The 23,600-nt window shown below is 40.7% G+C and overlaps 2 protein-coding genes and 1 long non-coding RNA gene across 8 annotated transcripts in view; 2 read left to right on the forward strand and 1 right to left on the reverse strand.

The window, feature by feature from the left end:
- Window positions 1–219: 219 nt before the first annotated feature.
- On the reverse strand, window positions 220–8,908 carry LOC138411899 (ubiquitin carboxyl-terminal hydrolase 36-like). Of its 5 annotated transcripts, none has more exons than XM_069533369.1 (23): window positions 8,696–8,908; window positions 7,331–7,886; window positions 7,172–7,230; window positions 6,520–6,697; window positions 6,361–6,419; window positions 5,695–5,875; window positions 5,536–5,594; window positions 5,331–5,396; window positions 4,917–5,040; window positions 4,730–4,791; window positions 3,995–4,060; window positions 3,579–3,681; window positions 3,392–3,453; window positions 3,178–3,246; window positions 2,867–2,998; window positions 2,648–2,771; window positions 2,405–2,553; window positions 2,223–2,322; window positions 1,903–1,979; window positions 1,273–1,381; window positions 1,101–1,161; window positions 711–868; window positions 220–577 (listed from the first exon to the last, which is right to left on the reverse strand). In XM_069533369.1, the coding sequence occupies exons 1-23, from the start codon at window positions 8,755–8,757 to the stop codon at window positions 572–574; spliced, it is 2,622 nt and encodes an 873-aa protein (XP_069389470.1). In that variant the 5' UTR covers window positions 8,758–8,908; the 3' UTR covers window positions 220–571. The 5 variants fall into 5 exon arrangements, with proteins under 5 accessions (XP_069389470.1, XP_069389469.1, XP_069389471.1 ...); XM_069533368.1 differs by having other exon boundaries at window positions 5,695–5,872; window positions 6,520–6,700; XM_069533370.1 differs by having other exon boundaries at window positions 4,917–5,019; window positions 6,520–6,700.
- Window positions 8,909–9,056: 148 nt separating this feature from the next.
- On the forward strand, window positions 9,057–10,935 carry LOC138411901 (uncharacterized). The gene is made up of 2 exons (XR_011244388.1): window positions 9,057–9,558; window positions 10,487–10,935. It is a non-coding gene; the product is annotated as an uncharacterized lncRNA (long non-coding RNA).
- Window positions 10,936–14,099: 3,164 nt separating this feature from the next.
- Window positions 14,100–23,600, forward strand: part of plekhm3 (pleckstrin homology domain containing, family M, member 3) — a 28,765-nt gene continuing 19,264 nt past the window's right edge. The window contains exons 1-3 of one of the 2 annotated variants that reach the window (XM_020105093.2): window positions 14,100–14,167; window positions 16,347–17,383; window positions 20,693–21,796. In XM_020105093.2, coding sequence (XP_019960652.1) covers window positions 16,864–17,383; window positions 20,693–21,796 — 1,624 coding nt within the window. In that variant the 5' untranslated portion in view covers window positions 14,100–14,167; window positions 16,347–16,863. Of the gene's footprint in view, window positions 14,168–15,989; window positions 16,178–16,346; window positions 17,384–20,692; window positions 21,797–23,600 lie in introns of those variants that run through there. The other variant, XM_069533063.1, reaches the window with a different exon arrangement.

A 23,600-nucleotide genomic window follows, 5' to 3' on the forward strand; every position in this document is an offset into this window, starting at 1 on the left:
CCCAATTGCTCCCCGGGTGCCTTCATTGCTGCCCACTGTTCGTGTGTGGTCACTGTGGATTGTGTTCCGTGTGTGCTCCGTTCACACAGATGGGTTAAATACAGAAGTCAAATTTCCCCATGTTTGCATGTTGCATGCTGTGTGTGGGACCATAAAGAGGAATCTTAATATGCAACATCTGAGATATTTTCTAGAGACACAGAAAAAGTAGTCATCATATTGAGTTAGTTAGATATTTATTAGAGAGAGATAGAGAAAGTAGTCATCATATTTAGTTATTAAGATATTTTTTAGAGAAAGAGAGAAAGTAGTCATCATATTGAGTGACTAAGATATTTTTAGAAGATACACACTACATTTAGTGCGTTCAACATCTATTTTTTGGGGGTTCAGGTTCATCTTGCCCAAGGACACTTATGCATGGGCTGGGATTCGAGCTGCCAACCTTCTGGTTAGTGGATGACAAACAATATCAACAAAAACTCATCAAGCTGTTCTTGTGAGTTTTTATGACTCCTAAATACTGAACCTTTAAATACTGCAGTCGCTCAGACTGATGCTTTCAATATTATCATTCCTATATTTGAGGAAAAGAGAAAAACTATGTCAGTACAGTCAATGAATTTCACAACTCTTCAAAATGAAAAAAATGCGTGTGTACAATACAATCAGGAAAATTCATAGTGTTGGACTCAGTGTCGTAAACTTACCCGTCTTTTGTAGAAAAGGATGTAAGCATCTGTTTTTAAATGGTTACATATGGACTGCCCAGTTGTACGTTTGACATAATTGTCATCGTAAAAGACCCATTGGTCAGTGGGATCATCTTGAGCTGCATCACGCTTGACCCCTGCACTAACGTAGTGTCCTAAAAGGAGACAAATCACTGTTACAGAAGGTTCTCTGATGTGTGGAGGTTATGAAAGGTAACAATTTTGTGACCGGGACCGTAACATCAAGACAAACATTTGCATTCTTTTACTGAGAGAGGAGAATTGTTACGTAGCACTCAACTGGGCAGTTCCAGGAAAAATGACAGATGCAAAAAAACACAGCAACTTCATTCAAATATCCTAATTTACAATAACAAAGAAACTAACCTAAGTTTCCATTGGATCCAAGGTGGCTGACGATGCTCACTAGGCTGTACCAGCTCTGACCCTGAGAAGGCAGTGGGTAACAACTGTTAGTGAAAGTCCCTCACATAAAACCCCAGTACACATTTACCAAATGTTGACTTTTTACTTGGAGTTAGGTGAGTTTTTTTCTTACCTGGGTGGACGAGATAATCAGCTCCCTGGAAATATTGATCGGGTCAATAAGTTTCTTCAGGGTATAAAACGGAGTGAAGAGAAAACGCTTCACGTGCAGGATCAAAATTCTGCAGACAAGAAATAGAAGAAAGATTAATTAATATTTTGGATAAAATTACTCAAAACCGGTGATCGCTAAATTAACAGTTAGATTTCACATTAAACATCACAAGGTGTTTAGTTTGTCCAGTCTGGACAACTGTAAAAAACATGACGGCCTCCGTAGAGAGGAAACCCTCGATGTAAAGAAAACTACAATTCATACAATTTAGATGAAATGACCTACTGAAAACATCATGAGGATTATTCTACATTAAATTTCTGCCAATAGTTCCCTCTCACCTAAATCTTACACACTGGACCTTTATAGTAAAATCGGTTGGAACCTACATACCATGAAACTAAAAGTAATCAATACTTGATTTTTATTGTGATGGAAACCAAATAAGTGAGAGTCTGAGGATGACATTTACACATTGTGAGGAAATGATTGTCCCTATCCTGTGAAAAATGTCAAGTAAACCTGATGTGTGATTAAGGACTAAAGTATCTGTTGTGGTCTAACTGTGGTGGATGTGATGCCACTTACCTGGGCAGGGTATCAAAGCTGTAGCACTGGGTGGAGTTTGCGCCACCACAGACACACTTGCATTCAAACTCTGTCTTCTGAAAAACAAAACAGAGATGATATGTTATCAGTGATATATGGTGTGTGTGTGTGTCAGAGAGACAGAGTGTGAATTAAAACTGAAAAGACAAACAAGGTCTAAACATTTTAACACCAACCAAAGTCTCAAATGATGATATGCACAAATGGAGAATACTATGATGAACTTTGTATGAACTTTGTTTGTGTGTGTGTGTGTGTTGATGGGATGACAGGACTGGACAGGGACAGACGTGACTCACCAGCAGGTAATTATCAAGCATCTCTTTAACTGATTCTTGAGGTACCAGGTTCAGAGACAGGTTGTTGAAGACTTCCTCCTTCAGAGATATCTGTCCACATCTGCAATATAAAACAATGTGCATGAAATTACAGACGCAATAAACAAGAATATAATAAATGTTTTTTCTTCATGGGGATTTACTTCTTGCAGGCCCGGGTGTTCGTCATCTTGAACATCAGGTGCTTCTGGATGGGGCATATGTAGCTGTATGCCATACCAGGCCGTCCTGTAATCACAGGGTGCAATCTTTCGATGTAATCCAGAAAGGTCGTCAGAAATTCATGAGCATCCTGCAGAAGGGAAGACGCAGAGGGTTTAATGCACAGAGGAAAAACTATCAAGACGAAAAAGAAACAAGACAAACCTTCAAACTAGCCAACACACCTTCTGCCCCATGTTCATGAATTCTGCACACCTCTTGCCCACTTCCCTTTTGAAGGCAAAGAGGGCCTGGAGTTTGTTGCCTTTATTAGGGGAGCGGTGACACCTCACTATGTCCATGAATGCACTGTAGAGGGTGAGAAAGAAATAGGAAACCTCTGTTATCACCACTGACAAAAACACACGCATCAGATTTGTGTGTGTTTGTGGTGTGTTGTGTACCTGAGAAATTCAGCTCCGGGGGCCAACTCCCACATGTATTTTTGAATCCTGATGTCTCTGATGAACTCTGTCAGAGTGAGCAGACTCTGGAGGATGGAGTTCATGTAGCAGATTTGACTGGGGTTTGGAAACCTGTCAAGGATGAAGGTGTTTGACAAAATAAGTTGAATTTACAAAACTCCCATAACAAGTGAAAACATCAAGTGCTGAGGTTTTTCTACAACTGAAGCTCGAGTATGTAATCAAACAGCCGGTGATCGATGATCAGCTGAGTTTATTTCTTGTGTGTGTGTTTATGCAGATTTACTCACCCAAGATTTTCCTCACAGTCCAAATCATTGATGCTGTCAGAGGAGGGACTCCGAGGAAAGACATGACTTCTAAGAGGAAGACACAAACACACACACGTCAGTAAACAGGACAGACATGAGTGTAGCATGTAAGACTCAGCTTTTTTTGTCTTTGGTTTTAAATGTCAACTTGTAAACTGTGTAGTGTGCAGTGATGTGTAATGAGTGTCTTTACTTTCTGTTAGTCTGCACAGAGGTACTCTTCTCGGCCTTCTTTAAGTACTCTCCCACTTCATTCTGTTGGAGGAAAAATAAAGTGTCATGGTTCAATATTACAGTTCCACACTTGTTTTGTGATGAACATGTCCACACTGGTGAATGTGTGGTTTATGTGAATTTGTCAAACTCTGTGGGAGACTTACTCGTATGATGCTGAGATATTTGAACTTTTGTACCCCGTTGTCTTTCACTGTGTTCTGTCCAGCAAATAATTTTGCAGTGGCTGGAGTATTGGTGGAGTCACCTCTGTTGACAGACACAAACACACGACAGCTCTCAATGTGGATAAAAATTCTCTTTTTAAAATGTATTTAAACATTTTTTTTGGATAAAATAATTAATCTTAAAAAAATCTCCCTCGGTGGAAATGTACATGTTTTCTTTGTTACTCTGACCTTTTATAGACTAATTTACTTAGGTTAACCCGTAAATGTTCATGTGAGACTCAGCTTGCACAGAGATATCTGACAATCCTTTTTTGTGGTAGTGGTGGCAGGCGGTGATCAATGATCAGCTGAGTTTATTTCTTGTGTGTGTGTGTTTATGCAGATTTACTCACCCAAGACTTTCCTCACAGTCCAAATCACTGCTGCTGTCAGAGGGGGGACTCCGAGCAAAGACATGACTGGTAAGAGGAAGACACACACACACACATGTCAGTAAACATGAAAGACATGAGTGTAGCATTTATTCTCAAGTGACACCCTTAGCTGAGTTAAAGGTTCAGTGTGTAGAATTTAGTGATATCTAGGGTTGACGTTGCATGTTGCAGCTGAACACCCCTCACCTCACCCTCTCCTTCCAAACATGAAAAAGAACCTGTGGTAGCTTCAGTTGTTATAAAAACTCAAAAGGTGTTTAGTTTGTCCAGTCTGGACTAATGTAAAAAAACATGGCAGCCTCCATAGAGAGGGTCCCCTCAATGTAAATATAAAGTATTTAAATATAAAGTATTTAAATATAAAGGGTCTTGTCTGAGGTACAATTTAGATGAAACAAACTAGTGAAAACATCATGAGGATTATTGTACATTACATTTCTGCCAATAGATCCTTTCACCTAAATCTTACACACTGGAGCTTTAAATCAGGATCTGTCTGATAAAATAATGACTAAACTGAACAAGATTACAAATCTGATCAGACATCCAAATGCCAGTATGTGCTTCTACTATGGCCACAGTTCACTTGGAAATATTGAGTTCTCGTATACAGAACTTTCTTTTTTGTCTTTGGTTTTAAATGTCAACTTGTAAACTGTGTAGTGTGCAGTGATGTGTAATGAGTGTCTTTACTTTCTGTTAGTCTGCTGAGAGGTACTCTGCTCGGCCTTCTTTAAGTACTCTCCCTCTTCATTCTGTTGGAGGAAAAATAAAGTGTCATGGTTCAATATTACAGTTCCACACTTGTTTTGTGATGAACATGTCCACACTGGTGAATGTGTGGTTTATGTGAGTTTGTCAAACTCTGTGGGAGACTTACTCGTATGATGCTGAGATATGTGAACTCTTGTACCCCGTTGTCTTTCACTGTGTTCTGTCCAGCACATAATTTTGCAGTTGCTGAAGTATTGATGGAGTCATCTCTGTTGACAGACACAAACACACTACAGCTCTCAATGTGGATAAAAATTCTCTTTTAAAAATGTATTTAAAATGTTTTTTTGATAAAATAATTCATCTTAAAAAATCTCCCTCGGTGGAAATGTACAGATTTTCTTTGTTACTCTGACCTTTTATAGACTAATTTACTTAGGTTAACCCGTAAATGTTCATGTGAGACTCAGCTTGCACAGAGATATCTGACAATCCTTTTTTGTGGTAGTGGTGGCAGGCGGTGATCAATGATCAGCTGAGTTTATTTCTTGTGTGTGTGTGTTTATGCAGATTTACTCACCCAAGACTTTCCTCACAGTCCAAATCACTGCTGCTGTCAGAGGGGGGACTCCGAGTAAAGACATGACTGGTAAGAGGAAGACACACACACACACATGTCAGTAAACATGACAGACATGAGTGTAGCATGTCAGACTCAGCTTGTACAGAGATATCTGACAATCCTTTTTTTGTGGTAGTGGTGGCAGACGAAGTCTTTCACTTACCTCTTGAATGAAATGAAGCGTCGTCCTTTGTCAACTGTTTCTGGAAGAGTTTTGTTCTCCTGTAAAGTAAAAACAAATTTCATGCATTTTAATTGTCCAAGATTATAAAAGAACATATATCTTGTTAACTTCTAAAATGTATTCAATGTGAAACCTTACCACTGGTTTACTGAAGAGTCGTTCATACCAAGATTTCTGTCTGATCGGTTTGTGAGTAACAGACTTGATGGTTGAGGGACCGTCTTTTCTGACGTCCTCTTTCCGTCCACTCTTACTTAGGTATTTATTTTTCACTGCTTCTCTTGTTGTAGCTGCTGGAACAGTTGTGGAGTCATCTCTGCTGACAGACACAAACACACCTGCTGATTATTCTTATTCTACTGTGAACAAAGTTCTTGCTGTTGATAAAATCTCTTTTTAAAAGGACAAATCAATTGTTATTTTATACGTCTTGTGACACTTGTAGGCAAAGCCTGATTATGTCGAATTGGAAGCACACAAAAAAACACCAGCCCATACAACCTTATTGAAAGATGTGACATCACAAGAATAAAATGTACTTCAAATAAAAAGGTAAATTAAAAAATAGATAATTTTTTCCCCAAAAATATTTTAAACAAAAAAACGACATTTTTTTAATTTTTATTATTAATCTTAAAAAATCTCCCTCGGTGTTAATGTACATGTTTTCTTTGTTACTCTGACCTTTTATAGACTGTTTTACTTAGGTTAACCCGTAAATGTTCATGTGAGACTCAGCTTGCACAGATATATCTGACAATCCTTTTTTTGTGGTAGTGGTGGCAGGCGGAGTCTTTCACTTACCTCTTGAATGAAAGGAAGCTTCGTCCTTTGGCAACTGTTTCTGGAAGAGTTTTGTTCTCCTGTAGAGTAAAAACAAATTTCATGCATTTGAATTGTCCAAGATTATAACATAATATATATCTTGTTAACTTCTAAAATGTATTCAATGTGAAACCTTACCACTGGTTTACTGAAGAGTCGTTCATACCAAGATGTCTGTCTGATCCGCTGGTCAGTAACAGACTTGATGGTTGAGGGACCGTCTTTTCTGACGTCCTCTTTCCGTCCACTCTTAAGTAGGTGTTTGTTTCTCACTGCTTCTCTTGTTGTAGCTGCTGGAACAGTTGTGGAGTCATCTCTGCTGACAGACACAAACACACCTGCTGATTATTCTTATTCTACTGTGAACAAAGTTCTTTCTGTTGATAAAATCTCTTTTTAAAAGGACAAATCAAGTATTATTTTATACGTCTTGTGACACTTGTAGGCAAAGCCTGATTATGTCAAATTGGAAGCACACAAAAAAACACCATGCCATACAACCTTATTGAAAGATGTGACATCACAAGAATAAAATGTACTTCAAATAAAAATGTAAATTAAAAATATTTTTCCCCAAAAATAATTTAAACAACAAAACTAAATGATTTTATTCATTAAACTTAAAAAATCTCCCTCTGTGGAAATGTACATGTTTTCTTTGTTACCCTGACCTTTTATAGACTGTTTTACTTAGGTTAACCCGTAAATGTTCATGTGAGACTCAGCTTGCACAGAGATATCTGACAATCTTTTTTTGTGGTAGTGGTGGCAGGCGGAGTCTTTCACTTACTTCTTTTGTGAGGCGAAGCTTCGTCCTTCATCAATTGTTCTTGGAAGAGTTTTGTTCTCCTATAGAGTAAAAACAAATTTCATGCATTTGAATTGTCCAAGATTATAAAAGAATATATATCTTGTTAACTTCTAAAATCTATTCAATGTGAAACCTTACCACTGGTTTACTGAAGAGTTGGTCATACCAAGGTATCTGTCTGATCGGCTTGTGAGTGACAGACTTGATGGTAGAGGGATTGTCTTTTCTGACGTCCTCTTTCGGTGTCGTCTTAAGTAGCTTTTTAGTTTTTCCAGTCAAGAGAGGTTCATGTCTAGATGTCTGTCTGATCGGCTGGTCAGTGAAAGTCTTGATGGTAGAGGGATTGTCTTTTCTGACGTCCTCTTTCGGTCTCTTCTTAAACAGCTTTTTAGTTTTTCCAGTCAAGAGAGGTTCATGCCAAGTAGTCTGTCTGATCGGCTGGTCAGTGAAAGTCTTGATGGTAGAGGGATTGTCTTTTCTGACGTCCTCTTTCGGTCTCTTCTTATGTAGCTTTTTAGTTTTTCCACTAAAGAGAGGTTCATGCCGAGATGTCTGTCTGATCGCCTGGTCAGTGAAAGTCTTTATGGCTGAGGTAACGTCTTTTCTGACGTCCTCTTTCCGTCCACTCTTATGTAGGTGTTTGTTTCTCACTGCTTCTCTTGTTGTAGCTGCTGGAACTGTTGTGGAGTCATCTCTGCGGACAGACACAAACACACCTGCTGATTATTCTTATTCTACTATAAACAAAGTTCTGGTTGTTGATAAAATCTCTTTTTAAAAGGACAAATCAACTCAAACCAGACCTTATTCTCACAGAGTGAAAGCAGTCGCAATTTGGTCTCAAAGCTTGAGTTTACACAACCTCCAATTTTTAACGATAACAATACACCATAATCTAGCACAGATGTGATGAGCGCTACTTTCGTTCTTTTCATTGACAACCTGCTTGTTCCCCATTCTGACTCTGTTAGACATATCATTACATTTATTACAGGAGATTACTTCCCCTTCTCACTCAGAAGGCGGCACAGGTTCTGGTCCAGGCTCTGGTCATCTCACGCCTAGACTACTGCAACTCCCTTCTGGCTGGTCCACCCGCTAGTGCTATCTGACCTCTGCAACTCACCCATAACTCAGCAGCTCTACTGGTCTTTAACGTACCTAAGTTCACTCACACTACTCTGCTCCTCAGCTCCAATAAGCCACACTATGGTTGACACCACAGGTACAACATTTTGGTCGTTCATGGTTACATATTCATGATCTTCCGCACATCTAGCACATCTAGCACATCTTCTTCTCCCCTTATCTCCCATATTTCTGCTGTATGACCAAATCTTTGACAATTATAGAACCTCATTGGCTTGGGAATATACTCTTTGACACTACAGCATAGAAAGCCAACAGTCATCTTTTTTGGGAGTACTTCCTCTACAAACTCAAGCACTATTGTTCAGGTTTTTCTATTTTCTATGTCAGTGTAATGTTTGTAATTGTGCTTACCCTATAGGTTTCCCATTTCCGCTACTGAAAAGATTAGCGATGCTTAAAAAAAAATATTTCATGGTTAGAAGTTGATCGAGTGCGCTGAAAAATATTTATCTGGCAACCAAAGTGTTGCACTACTGCCTCGTCTTTCAAGTGTTTTCTTCGTTTGGTTAATCAGCAGGTGGGAAATTGGCTGTTGGCAATCAACGTAAAGTGTGTCGAGTTTATCGTTCTGTTTCTTTGTGGCAAACATTGATAATATGCATTTCTGCATTCCTTTGTTCTTTTATCAGTCCTTTGGTGGGTAGCCATTGATCTCAGTTCATAAAGACAATATCAAAGGCAGCATAGTCTTCACTTCAAAGGCAACAAGTAGATCACCCTATAGTTCAGTGTATTTCTGTATGATAGAAAGTCAGACTGGGCTTCATAGTCTTACAACACTGTATGCTGTCACCTTTTGGTTATATATCAGCCATTTGGATTAGATGGGCCGCCACCTGGTGTCTGACTGCAGCAGAGGTCATAAATCTGTCCTGGTTCATGTTAGTGGATGGGGCACGGACCAAAACAATCAAAATACACATCAAATAAATTTGTTTCAAAGAAGATTTCTGTCATTTTAGGTTGTTCTTGTTCAAGTGCCCCTTTTTTTTAGTAAGTTTGGTTTTCGTTATTTAATGCTATAAGAAAAGGAGAGAAAACATTATTGATGATTGAAGAGTACTTGATACCTCAGCTCCATCCCCCTGATCCCCCCCCCTGTCCAGACTCTGGCACCAAATGATATTTTGACTTCATTTCTGGATAGTGGAAGGAAGCAGAGATGTGTCGTCCATCTTTATTTACAATTTATGCTTTGACCACAGCAACTGAGAGTAAGTGCAAATCCACTTGTGATGTAGTCAAATAGGACAAGTTTTATTTAATGTAACATATGCAACATCTGACAGAACTGAAATCAGTGTGAGAAGTATGTCTTCACATACAGCATTATTCATTTTTATAAAGAAATAAATTTTATTGTTTTTTGTTTCTAATAGTTTTTTAGCCTTGATGGGAGCATGGTAGTTAATGCCACCATTAGGTTCAATTTTGTTTTTGAATGACATTTCTGTTGGATGAGTAAAATTTCTTCAGGTCCAATTCTGTGACTGGTTCAAATGAGTTTTATCCCCTGTGCAGTGGAGGTCAATAATCAGAGCTAATGTTTTATACCATTGCACCAAGGCACGTCTAAAAACAATTGGTTGTTATCTCTCAATTAATGTAAAATGGTCTTGTCTCAACACAGAGCTTGATGTCATGTAGAAAAAGGCAAGGCAAGTAGAATTGTTTTTAATATATTTATAAATAGTTACTTGATTTGGATACATACAGAAAACAGTATTTTCTTTATGCCCCCTCAGGATGATTTGTAATAACTTTGGTGACTTCATTTTGTTTTCATCAGCACCACACAAACATCTGTTCATATGTTGTGAGCGCTTTAAAGTCTTTTTTATGTCACCATAAAAATTATGATTTTAGTTTGTTTTGTTGTTGTTTTGATGATTCAAGATATTCCTGTTCAGGCGTATCTTGAATCATCAGATACTGTTTTGTATTTATACCCCTAGATGGTGCTATTGATCAGTGACACACGTGGAGCCCTAAAATGAGTTTGTTTCTGCTTGTTTGTACATTAAATGTATTATTTATATCGACTTATATACTTGTATTGACCAGTAGTTTTATCTGTATGTGATGCATATGTATCAGTATTTGTGTGTCATTTTGCACTTGCATCTGTGTGTTTGTGTTAAGGTGTACTTTGTGGCCGTTGTGGACCCTCGACTTGATTAGGGGTCCACCAGGAGTCTCGGAGCAGGAGGACAGAGGAGCTGATGGAGTCTTGAGCCTGGAGCTGGTTTCTATTGTCCCCAGTAATTGGATTTGGTCTGGGAGGAGAGATGACTGCCAGCAAGAGGTTGGGATCATTAGGTGTGAATGAGACATGTGGTGTCAGGGCCTCACACTCACACACGTGTCCACACTGATGCAAATAAATCTGAAATTGCTGTATTTATGTCAAACATTGTTCGGCCCATGTGTGATTTCAGACCAATAGTTTCAAAGCTCATCTCCTCATTTAAACATTAGAATGAAAAGGGAAACATCTAAATCTCTTCTTCACCATCATGATATGATATTAAAAGACAGCAAAACTAACTGGCTGTGTTCTTTTCAAATTAAAGTCCAAACGTAGTTTTAAAGTGAGTTTGAGTATCTTTAAGATTGATGTGAGGAGGCACTAAACTGAAATTCAATTACTTTATTATATAACCTGACAATTTTATTTCATTTTTACACATTTGCTTCTGCATCTTTGGCTTTGATCCATCATATTTATTTACGGCATTCGTCCTACCTTTTTTTTTTTTTTTACACCTTTTTATGTCATGACATAGAGCGGTCACAAGCAGGGATTGGCCTTCCAAGACAGTCTGAAACACTGGGTGGCGTTATGAGCCACGTTCAACACAGATTTGTAGATTTTCAATGAATAAAAAAAAATATATAAACTCTTATTCAGGTTTGTAATGCAGCAGGTTACATTACACAGCAGATATCTGCATATTTGTCCAAGTTAATCTCAGCAAGGGAGGAACATTTACTCACACACACCACACACACACACACACACACACACACACAGGGTGTTTCCATGGGGACCAAGCAGCCACTCTGTTCTTCAATAGGGGGAGAGTGAGTCGAGGTAGACTGCTATTGTGTTGTGTGTGTTTGGGGGGTCGGGGTGGCAGTTCGAGAGGGGTTAGGGGAAGCATTATTAAACAACGCACTAGACAGATGAAAGCGCTGCACGTCCTTAAATCTCATCATAATTTAGTCATCAGTAGAAGATGGTAAGACCAAAATAAAACAGGAAATAGGCCAGACTGACAGGACGGAGCGAGACAAGAGCGCACAAGTCAATGGAGCTATGAGATTACTGCTAGATGACAAATGCTAGAACCTCATGGACAGTGATGGTCTTATTCCTAAAGCTGATGCTTATTTGTTGCACCAATCCCGATATCCTAGCACAGGCACTTAACCCTAAAAGGATTTCTAAAGCTCAGATGCCACAGATACAGTGATTACAGCCATAATCATCAATACCTGGAGGGCCAAAAAACACCAAAATGTAAGACACTTTTCTCTCAACAAACAAAAAAAACATGTTTCTGTGCTCAATAAAGGCTGAAAATAATTGGTCCATAAAGAAAGAAAGAAAAAAAAGAGGAAACATCAGAAGATCAGTGGAATCTACTGGTTTATATCTGAGACATGTAGGACTATTATTCCACAACAATGCTGCAGAGAGTGACACAGTGGAGCCCATTAGGGCGACCTGGCCCTCCTCACCTTCACTGTGGAGAACTTTTCAAACACATTCAGACAAAGAGCATTTAAAGGATCACGAGGAGGAAGGGGGGGGGTCCTGCTGGGGTTTTTCACAAATGGACATTTTCCAGTTGATAGTGATATTTCTTGGATTGAAGTTACTGATGAATAATAAGGGCTGATAATTGGACTAATTTAAGTTTCTCTCTTTATGAGAAAACATCCAGATTTATACATGTTTTCAGCATCACCCTCCTCGTGAATCAGGGTGAATTATTTATCATGCACAGTTTCTCCATTTAGGATAAGACAAGTATAAGTATTGCTTGATAAAATGTGTGGCTAAGTATTAATTAAATCCTGTACATCTCATTGTTGCAGGGCCTCTAATTCAAACATACCGTTTGACCCATGATTTATAAACCTATTTATATACCTATTTTATTGCCTATTTTAAATGCCTTTTACTATCTGTTGCTGGAACCAGCGAATTTCCCCAACATGGGATCTATAAAGTTTATCGTCACTGGTTGATTCTATTAATATTTATTAGGTTTTCACACTGAAATACCTATTCTGCTGAAATTTGGCCATGCAGTTAAATCAGCTTAAACTTGTTCCTATCAACCTCTTCATAATAACAGTGTAAAAGATTAGATCACTCATTTTGGAGCAGACTCTGACTTTTCTGGTATGTTTGTGTTAGTTTGTGATACAGAGACAATTACAGAATAAATAACAATAAAAAACTAACTTACTGTGTTAATGAGGAATTAAAATAAGGCATCAGTATCAGGCAAAAAAAGATGAAATGATCATCTCACTCCCCTAACGTTTTCATTTTTATTGTGTTTTTTAATTGTGCTTGAAATTCAACAACTACCTCTAATTAATTATCACCAATTAACCCAAGCCTTTGGATTCCCTGAAGCTCTGGGGGCATTTGTCTTTTTATTTTGCACAATGAGAAATCTTGCCTTGTCCAAGTCTTTTATACAAACATCAACATGTCGTCTGTGGAATAGGGCAAAAAACAGGCAAAAAAATATCCCTTCTATTCTATTCAACAATTAAGTAGAAACTGGGTTCAGGCAGCATTGATCTGTACAGTATATAAACTATACTCTTTTCTTTAGATTTTATCAAAGCCATAGTTGTGATCACACATGCAAATATATAATATATAGTAACAGAAATGGACAAATATGATTTGCAGATTGGAAGCATATATTGATTTTAAATGTTGCAGGAAGAGGTTTGAGGAGAATTTCTGTGTCCCTCTCAATGATTCTTCTCTCTGGGGAACTGACACTTTGGATGCTGGGGCAGCTTCAAGCAGCCCATTAGTGAGAAACTCTTCTCCACCTCTGCTTTGTCTTCCGCTCTCCGGTCCTCTTCTCTTCTGGGTCAGATTCTTCTGTGCAGATACAAGTCACGACCTTTCTGTGTCAGACTAAATAAAGGCACCACCTCCTGCTATTAACCAGAGTGTTGACCATGTCCTTGAGGGATTTTTTTTAAAATCCCATGTGAGCTCTAAAATCAACTTAATCATCAAGTGATTTTTAGTGCAATACTTTATTTTAATAAGTTAAACCATTATAAGTATTTGCATTACAGTATCCCATAACCTGTTTAAAATTAAAATCAGATTAAACATATAATCCTATTATACATATTATACAAATTATGCATAATGATGACATTAGCCTTTGATACTACTGGTAAATTTAGATGGAATTACTTTCTTACATCAGTAAAATTGTGAGTATTTATACGCGGTGCTAAAAGTTTTAATGCACCATTGCACAGAACCTTTTTTTTTTTTTAAAGGCTGTGCTTATTAATTTTCACCTTGATGCCAAAATGTAACACATACATTAAACTTACTCACTCATCCATATAAGATATACATATATACACACACATACATTTGACAGAAACAAACGAGACAAAGCAGAAAAAGAATGGGATGAAAATCTATATTTTTTTTAAAACAATACAAAAACGCGCGGAACCTTTGACACGAAGCCTCGGTTTCTCCACGGAGCACTCTTCCGCTGGCGGACTGTGAAATGACATAATGGTAAACACAGTGAGGTGAGTCTCGATTTATATTTTCCAGCTTGTTCTCGCACCAGATTCACAACCGAGCAAAACCGACAGGATACATGTGATGTGCGGGTCTGATGTGGGCGAGCGAACACTTTTGTCTCGAGTTAAAGCCACGTCCTCCACGGATGGAGAGAGGCTAGCGTTAGCAGCTAGCTGAGGAGACCCCCCCCCCCCCCTCCCGTTCACTTCACATGAGCTGGGGAGAGAAACAGGCCCCTCTTCCCTCAGCTGTCAGGACCCTCCACTGTTTCATACATGTTTGTACACACTGGGTCTGTGTGTGGGGACGTTCGTCTGTGTCAGAGGGTTAGCATACAGGTCAATGTGCTAACACACACACACACTGACCGTGGCTTCACCTCTGTGCTGAGATGCTGACTGAGTGTTTACAGATTCTGGAGCAAACACACACACACACACACTCTGAAACACACACACACACTCTCTGAAACACACACACACACTCTCTGAAACACACCGGTGCTGAGGCTCGTTTTCATTTCTTGTATCTGCTGCTAACACTGTTAAACTGAAGGGGGATGATTGTGTAAAGTTTATTAAAGGTGATGATCAGGACCAGTGATGCACTTCTCCACTTTTCATGTGTTTAAAAAAAGTTCATATCGCATATCATCACTTTCGGCCTCTGAAAGCAAAGAAAAGTACACTGATTTGGTGAATGGAGGAGTTATTGTCAGTAATGGTGGAATATGTGAGGAGGCGTGTTGTATGTCAAACAGTGTTGTTGTAATCAGCTGCCACCAACAGGAATTCGACTGATACCGTGTGCACCTCTGGTACCAGTGCATCTAAAACAGCTTCAACTTATGTAACGTATTTTAAGAGCTGTTTGCTACGGAAGTGCTGATTATTTATTTATATTTGTTGTATTAAATACATACAGAGAATAAATGCCCTAGAACTTCTTGTCGTATCTAGTTTGACGCAAATAAATACATCTAGGAATACGCAACCATTACTTCCTTTAAATAACTCAAAACGGAAGTCTTGCATATGGTAGTAGACGCTGATTTATGTGTGGGACTTTTTAAGCGTGAAATCTTGCTGCATCACTGGAAATCTGGAACTCTGGTCATATTTCATCTTGAGTTACTTCATCACTGATGAAAAGAACTCGAATCTGTGCTTACTCAGCTGATGTTGGGTGTATTGGCGTAACAGAATGCATGAGTCAACATGAGTCAATGAGTAACTCACCTTGATGACACTGCTCAGTTAGGTCAGATTTATTGGCCACAGGGGATGTCAGTGTAAATATGTCGTCTAAGGAGTTGTACAGTTTTAATTTATATTAAATTACAATACCATATTTATTTTGGATCAAAGTAAAAAGTGACTTCTTGAATAGAAACTGATTTTTTTCGACACTGCCTCAGCAGCTTTGTTGCAGTGTTACTTGTATGTAATGGCACAAAATTCCTTTGTGCTATGCAGATTGTGTGTCAGGTTAATTCATGTGAGTCACTAAATCTCCAATTAAAACCCCAGAAGATGATTAAAGTCATTGATATCTGCAATAATATCCCAGTTTATTTGCATTTCCAACAAATGATCATGAAAAAATTGTAAATGTTCAATATGTAGGTCAGCTGACTAGAAATTGAATTACAGTGATGTAATGGCCTTTAAATAATTGATATGTAGAGAAAAGTAAAAGGGGCTGCACTTTGGAGGAGAAGAAAATCAATGAGAACAAGGGAGCACTAATGAGAAAGAAAGAGGTACAGACAGAGAAAAGAGAGAGAGAGAGGGACAGAGACAGAGGAGAGTATCAGAAGAGATAGGCGGTCCGGCAGAAGGATGGGAACCCCACCCAGGCCTGTTTTCTCCCCGTCTGCTCGGCCGTGCGATAAGCAGCTAAAGAGGAAGTCAAGTATTATTTCATCAGGACATGTGAGGGAGGATCATCGTCTCTGTTTGCTGAGGATGAATCTGTGAAGCTCCTCTCAGTGTGAGGAAGATGCTGTCGTTGGGGTGGGTAGTTTGATGCTTTAACTTGTGAAACTTAGGGTTTTAAAACTGCCACCTGGAAAAAAAAGACTTGAATCTCTCTATAAATTTCTCGCACTGTTTTTTTCTCACAGCTGTGTTTCCTTTCTGGGGCATGCTTCCTCTTTACTGTTTTCTCTCTTCTTTTTTACAGTCAAGCCACAAACTCTCTGTTCCGTGACCTCACAGCCACCTGACTGGCCAAGAGAGCACCGATAATAATGCTGATGGTCGATTTTGACATCACATCTTCCGCAATTTGTCTCTTTTTACTGTTTTTGTTGCCCCAAGTGTGTGGATCTGGCCAAGTATCTGTGTTTGCCGCCCATATTGGCTCAATTAGGAGAGTCTCAAGCTGCTGCCTGTCTTGTTGAGCTCTGGCATGATGCCCCTGTAGCTTTCCCCAAGAGGTAGAGATTCACTATTGGAAAAGGAAAAGTGAAACTCTGGACAAAGGCCCTATCTTGAGGCGGGGAGCAGGACTTGGCTTCAGGCAGCAGTTTGTGAAGCCTGTAGGCTGCTTGGATCTTCCTCACCAATTATTAGCTCATCAAAGTACCTAATAGTCTAGTTTGCTTTGTTGGACATGTGGATCCTGCTAATGGGGTTTCTGCCCCCGTCTTGGAAAAATATCTAGTTGTGAGATTTACAGCTCAGGGGTAGACCCAGCCATGGAGGGTCTTGAGCAACTTGACATGGTGGGCGATATCAGCCCGGCCTTGGAGGCAACTGAGGACTTTATCCACTGCATGGATACACAAGGCCAAGGTCCAAGCCAGGTCCAACCAGGGAACGTCCAGCCTCCCAGGCAACCCAAGCAGCTGCAGGAGGTGTCCACTGTGGCGCTGGGGAAGCTGAGCTCCAGCGGCGTGTGGGGCCTACTGGCCGGAGAGCAGCCAGAGGTGGGCCCCTTAGGCCTGGCGTGGGCCGACAACTTCAGTGTGTTAGGGCTTGGGATGGGCTTGAGGCACGGCAAGAGGAGCCGGGCGCGCTCCACCAACGACCTGGCAGCCCACTCCAAGGAGTGTACCAACAACACTGCCAACTCCTCATCCAAATCAGCCTTCAAGAAGGGTCACAACCGGTCCAGATCTGACTTCAACTACCGGCCATCAGCCTACACCGACAATGGTCTGCCCACCGTGGACTGCAGCACATTGAAGAACATGATCCTCAACCACCAGCAAGGAGGTGAGTTCACATGGTGTGAGTCTCTGTGTGATCTGCTGTTGAAAGTGGTTGTTATGAATTAGTGTTTCTAAATTGAGCAGTGAATGTGAACTGATTGATCAATAACAATGAAAATTGTTGCAATTGAAAAAAAATACAAATTTAAATTAAAAATGGTTGAAAAAAATGCTAAAAGGATAAAAGAGTAATAAGTGAAAACTACTTATGTGTAAGCCATTCAGTTATAGTACGTTTTGAGGATTTTTAATGTCTGATCCTTTATCTGACTTGGATTTTTCTTATCTGGGATTAATGGCATGAGGAGAGTTGTTGCTTTGACTCATTAAATATGATGCCAGGTCCTCGGGTCTCGAACTACATATTCTTAACATAGGCCCAAAAGGCCCTCACCTGTCAGAAACGTGCACACCTCCTCCTGCCGCTGTGCTCAGATAGAGTGTCCATTCACTGGAAAGCTGTCTCAGCCTCTCAGAGGCTTTTGGAGGACAGAAGTCCTGGACTATTTGTGCTGCAGATTGGGGCGTATGCTCTACTTATGTTGAAGCATCCTCAGAGAAAGCAATAATGATAGAAGATGATGATAACTTGAAATGACACAGCTGTGCTATGATAGCCAGTGCAGAGAGTGTGCACACACACACACACACTAACACACACACACACACACACACCATTTGTTTGTGTGTTTTGGCCAATCTGAAGGCCTAAGGAGATCCTGAGGGATCCTGAGGGATAATAGCCTGTAATCCTGTCAGCAAATGGACTCAAATGAGGCGAAAGAAGAGGCAACCCAATTACCCGGCTCCTGACACTGGCAGGATTATTTAGTATTAGCATATGTGTGAAAAGGCATCAGGTTATTTAGTTTGGCTGGATGTGTATTGAAAGGAGAGAAGTAGGAAAAAGGACGATAATAAGCAGAAGGCAGCGTGATTCGGCTCAGCCTCGTCTCCTAATTCACACTGAAAAAAGGTGGCCTGTTTGCCTTTCCATTAGTGACAGCTGGGGATGTTTAGATGGTCAATTTAAATGATTATTATTATATACACACTACACGTGTCTGTAGGACCAAAGAGTCTTCCTGGTTAGCTTTTATTAAAGCCCCTTTATGTTTTATAACAGATTGTATAAATCTGTTGAATAGATTTTTTGTTTCCGTCTTTCTTGCAAGTAACTAACAGGACTTAGAAGAAATAAGACACGGTCTCTTATTGGCTCAAAAACAAAACAGATAATGAACTACAGTGACTTTCAGCAGAGAGCAAACTTCCGCCAAGGCCCAACAGTGCCCTTAAATCCAGTCAAGCTGCACATAGTTGCACACACTCATTAGTGAATCTGTTTCACTAAGAGCCATGAAGTATTCCCTTGGACATTGTTGAACATGACACAAAATGCCCTGTCACACAATGGTTACGTCCGGATAAATACCAAAATGATATGTTTTCTTTCTTGGCCCCTGTCCCATCCTTCCACCAAGTTTTATGAAAATCCTTTCGGTAGTTTTTGCGTAATCCTGCTGACAAACAAACAAACAGACAAAAATGAAACCTCTTTGTCATACGTATAGATATAATTTTACTGATACTGAAGCCGCTATTTAATTATCAACAAGATAATCAACAAAAATTCCAAGATAAATATTTTCTGGTTCCATTCTATAAAATGGTTTAAAAAGCCTCGGTGAACCCTGGAGAAGATGGATGCATTTTAACTTGTAATCTATATGTACATTGGTATCCACGTATCCTCTGGAGTCCGATTTAAAAACAGCGTGTAACATTATGTTTTGGCTTCCTAATCAGTGGGTGAGGCTGCTTGGTTAAGCCTGAAGCGGACCTTTCTGTCTTGATTGGCTCGAGGGCCGCGGTTCTGACGAGTTAGTTTGCAGCACGTAGAGAATAGTGTTAATTCTGGTTGAAGGCTTGCATGTGTATATTAGACTAATACTGAAGTGTGATGTCAAAACCTACCAGGTGGAGATGAAGGCTAATTGAACAGAGCAGTTCTCGTAGCCACGATGCCTAATTCTAATCTCGACCATCCCAAGCGTGAAGACTGCCAATCAGCCAGACTTGACTCCGGCTTAACTTATTTGCATATTCGTTTGTTCCCTTTACAAAAAGGTTTGTTAACATGCAAAGTCCGAGACAGAGAGTGACACCGTGTCTGCTGCTGTTTTTATAAGATTGATGAGGCACTTGACTCGCCACCCTTTAGTTAATAGGAGCTGTGTCGGATTCAGTTTTCCCTTTTCCCTCCTTGAGTGATTCAGCATGTTAAAGAAACAAAATGCAATATATGTTAATTAAACTGCCTCCGGTCAGGGTTATCAATTAAATCACAAGGGTTGAGAATTGAAGTAGAAGTTGTTATTTTTAAGTAAACGTGTTTGCCCAGCAATAATTGACTCAAAGATTTGTGGTAAACTTGGTCAAAATAATTACTATGTAAGATTTTACCATTGTTTCAACAAATATTTCCATATATAAGCATGTCAGTTTTTCAGGGGACCAGCGGGGCCCGACAACAAACCAAATATCACACAAATAAAGCAGTGAAGTTTGAATGCAAACTCCCAGTACCATGTACCACATCATGCACGTACATTGAGACGTAATATTCTTCAACCAAACCTCTAAAATCATTAACTTTATGGCAGAACATTAGTGACGTGCTGTTGTTAGTGGATATCAAATGGATCAAATGTGGTGGAATCAAACCTCCTGAGCAGCTGATTGTAAAAGATCAGAGTTGGACAGTTTGCCTAGTGGCCTTTTAAACAATACAGATTCCTCCTACCTTGGTGAGAGGAACATTTTTTCAGATAAGCCCATGTGGATGGGTATCTCTTAACACCAATGCTCAGGTCTGAGCTGCCTCTGATAAGCTATAACTTGTGTAGGAAACTTTAGATGATGATTCCTTGTGATGGTTTGGGTTTAGATCCTGCTGGAAAGAGTGGTAGTGGGATTGGTTTGTGCGATAAAGGGACTGAAAAGTTTGGGTCTGATAAAAGATGCATGTGTGTTGTCGCTGTTGCACCCAGTCCCCCAAATATCAAATGCCAGTATTTATAAGATATAAAACATTTATTGATGTATCTCAAATTACAGACGACAATGTCCACAAAGGATCAAGCTACAAACTTTTCTGAGGGTGATTGTTTTAAAAAATTAAAGCAGTTGTGTGTGTGACCTGTTATTTGTGCCTGCAGAAGATGACCTTTACCTGGTTGGTCAGTGGGAAGGTGTTAATTGTCTCAAACATTACTCATCTCATTTCCCCCCCCCCCTCTCCTCTGTGCAGCTGATAAAAGCAGCGTTAGCAGCAGCAGTGTGGTGAAGCAGGGTGGGATGGAGCAGCGAGAGGGGCCCCGGGGCCGCTGGACATCCTGTCACGTTGAGCTGACACCCTGCGAGCTCCGGCTGTACATTCTGGACAGCAGCGCCAACCGCCAGCTGGGCACTGCCTACTCTCTGTCACACTGCCAGAGCGTCATCTCACCAGCACCCTGCAGTCAGCCCGGCCAAATCAGCCAGCCTGCCGATCAACGCACGCTTCAAGCTTTGTTCTTCAACAGCACTCGTCTCCAGCTGAGGGCGGCTAGCCAATGGGAGGCCATGGAGTGGAGACGGCTGATGTGGGAGAAGGTGCAGGCAGCCAGACCTGTGAGGCAGGAGAACCGGCAGTGTAAGACCGCAGTGGAAAATCAGCAGGTCGCCAAGTTTCCCGCACCCATGTCCCCGTCCTCGTCCCCCTCTCCGTCCGGGCTTGACACCAGACCTGATGGTGAGAGCGAAGCAGAGGCCTCGCTCCCTTTTCAATCTAATTCTGGCATCGTGAGCAGACCCACCACCCTTCCTCTGTTCACTCAACCCTGCCAGGAGGTCCTCAAAGCTGGTCTTCTCCACCAGCTGATGGACCAGAACAACTGGCGGACCTTCACCTTCGTCCTGACCAGATCTGCTCTCCAAGCCTTCCCCACTGAGGGCCGGGGGTCTGTGTCCCAGCCCGTCCTCCAGTACTCCCTGGCATCTTGCTTGGCTGTGCAGCACGATCAGGAGCTAGAGAACGGGGAGCCGTGGACGGAGAGAAGGGAACAGTTCCAGGTAGTTTTCCCCAAGGACGTGCTCCGACTTTGGGCTGATGATCAACTGAAGGGCAAGGAATGGGTGGAGATGCTGCGAGAGGCAGTGGCGGCACAGAGGCCTGCACAAGAAGAAGGTGGAGAAGCGGGAGAAGGAGCTCCAGGCCTCCAGGGAGTGCTGTTAAGATCAAAACCGTCTCGTGAGAGGAGGCAGCGGGAGGCCCAGAAAGCCAAGAGGCAGTCAGTCACCACCAGTTTCCTCAGTATCCTCACCTGTCTGGCTGTGGAGAAGGGACTCACAGCTCAGAGCTTCAGATGTGCAGGTGAGTGGCCCACACACACATCAAATATTTGAATAATGCATAATGGATATATGAAGGTTGGTGTCTCTTTTAATTAATTTGCCTTTTCCTGCATGTTTTTCAGTATTTCGTCTCTTTCCATATCCAGGAGAGTCACAGCCTCTCTCCTCCTGTAGTATTATTATTCCTCACCTCACCACACGGGGCCTTGGACAGCCCCATAAATGGCAGGCGGTGCTTTTACTCTCCCTGGGTGTGAAATGTGGGCTTCCTCTTTCTCTCGCTCTTAGGAGGGCTTTGAATAATCACTGCTCACCCCCCTTTTTTATTTGTAACAACTGGCTTATTAATGCAAGGCTGTTTGAAAGGCCAGCTGAAACAGGAACAAGGACACAGGCCGTCTGGGGGCAACTGATGATAATTGGTAGGCTTAAAGCGCCGGGGGGAGAGGAAAAAATGTATGAATGAATGCATGAATGAATGAAGGCGAATGAAAGCATCCTGGGGATGCGGCGGTGGTCAGGCCTGATCGTAGCTGTTTGATTGAAGGGTTTCAGGGTAGAGCTGGATGCGAGGGACAGCTGGATACGTCCATTTTCTACACCTCTGCTCACTCAGTCCCTTTATTTCCCGCCTTTTCCTCTCTTTCTTTTTGTTTCCTTTCACCAGTCCATTCAGAGCACCTTCGTCCCCTGTAGTGTTACTTAGCAGGTCTTGAAAAAGTGTTTTACACCATTTAAATCCAACGCCATTAAAACGATATTCTAAATCCACGAGGTTATGTTAGAGGTCTTGTGTTTTTTATAGTTTTTATTTTCATGTTTTTTTTTTTTCTAATTGGTCTTAAAGTCTTGCTCCCACCAGTCTTACAGTGAGAATGTTCAACTGTCCACAGTCAGGCTCCCTCTGCCCTCCCCTGGCTCCCCTCGGTAATGTGCAGCTCATTCTTATTTAGATGTCACCACTTTGCTATTATACATTATTAAATCACTAGTGCAGTCCCCCGTTCTAAACCTGCCTGTTTGAAATGAATAGTTTGCTTGATGTGTGGTGATGCTGGTGGCAGCGTTATTTGTGAAACTGTAAAAGTGACCTGCAGTAATTGATCTGAGGCGCTGGTATCTTAATCACACCAAGTTTAACACACTTGCACTTTCTTTAAAAGTAAACATGGCAAGTGTGAAACCGACATGATGAACGGTTCTCAAGATATGAAAATACCACAGACTGACTAAATTTGAAGCTTCAGCTGAAGTAGTCGATATTTGTAGGATTGCTTATATAAATAATGAGCCTGTATCGCTGACCGAGGCTCATTTACAGTATTTTGTCTGCTGATTAACGAGCACTGGCTCTATCTCTATCAAATAAACAATCAGTTGGACTGAAATTGAACAAGCCAGCATTGGTTGGCAGTTTAACTTTCAGAGAATTAAAAATGATTATTTACACAAAGAGAATATTGTCTGACCCGCAGACCTGACTATCTATGGTAAACCCTTAAAAGCCTTCATCAAAAGCCTTCATCTTCTGTTGTTAACCTGAGTGCATATCTGATTATTCATATATGAAGCCACTAATCTAATGAAAGATCTCTTGATGGTGGCGACAGCAAAGCCTAATGTTCAGTATCCTACTTTAGTTTCAATTTCGCTTTGAACTTGTTTCAAGTCTTCCCTTTGCATATGCATGCTACGTCCATCCATACATATCGAGCGATCGGTTATTTAACATCAAAATGTAAAATGTATTCAACTCATTACACATGGGACTGCAGCGTTTTTTGAATCCTTTTGAAGGATTGAACGGTTTGTGCTCGTTTGAA

This window comes from Paralichthys olivaceus, chromosome 10 (assembly GCF_024713975.1).
Source record: "Paralichthys olivaceus isolate ysfri-2021 chromosome 10, ASM2471397v2, whole genome shotgun sequence".
Taxonomy (NCBI): Eukaryota; Metazoa; Chordata; class Actinopteri; order Pleuronectiformes; family Paralichthyidae; genus Paralichthys; species Paralichthys olivaceus.

Coding starts and splice junctions, on each gene's coding strand:
- LOC138411899 (XM_069533367.1), bottom strand. CDS start 8,757: ATGAAATATTTTTTTTTAAGCATCGCTAATCTTTTCAGTAGCGGAAAT. Junction 5,041..5,330: donor GACTGTGAGGAAAGTCTTGG/GTGAGTAAATCT, acceptor TGAGAGCTGTAG/TGTGTTTGTGTCTGTCAACA. Junction 3,682..3,994: donor GACTGTGAGGAAAGTCTTGG/GTGAGTAAATCT, acceptor GTCTGTCAACAG/AGGTGACTCCACCAATACTC.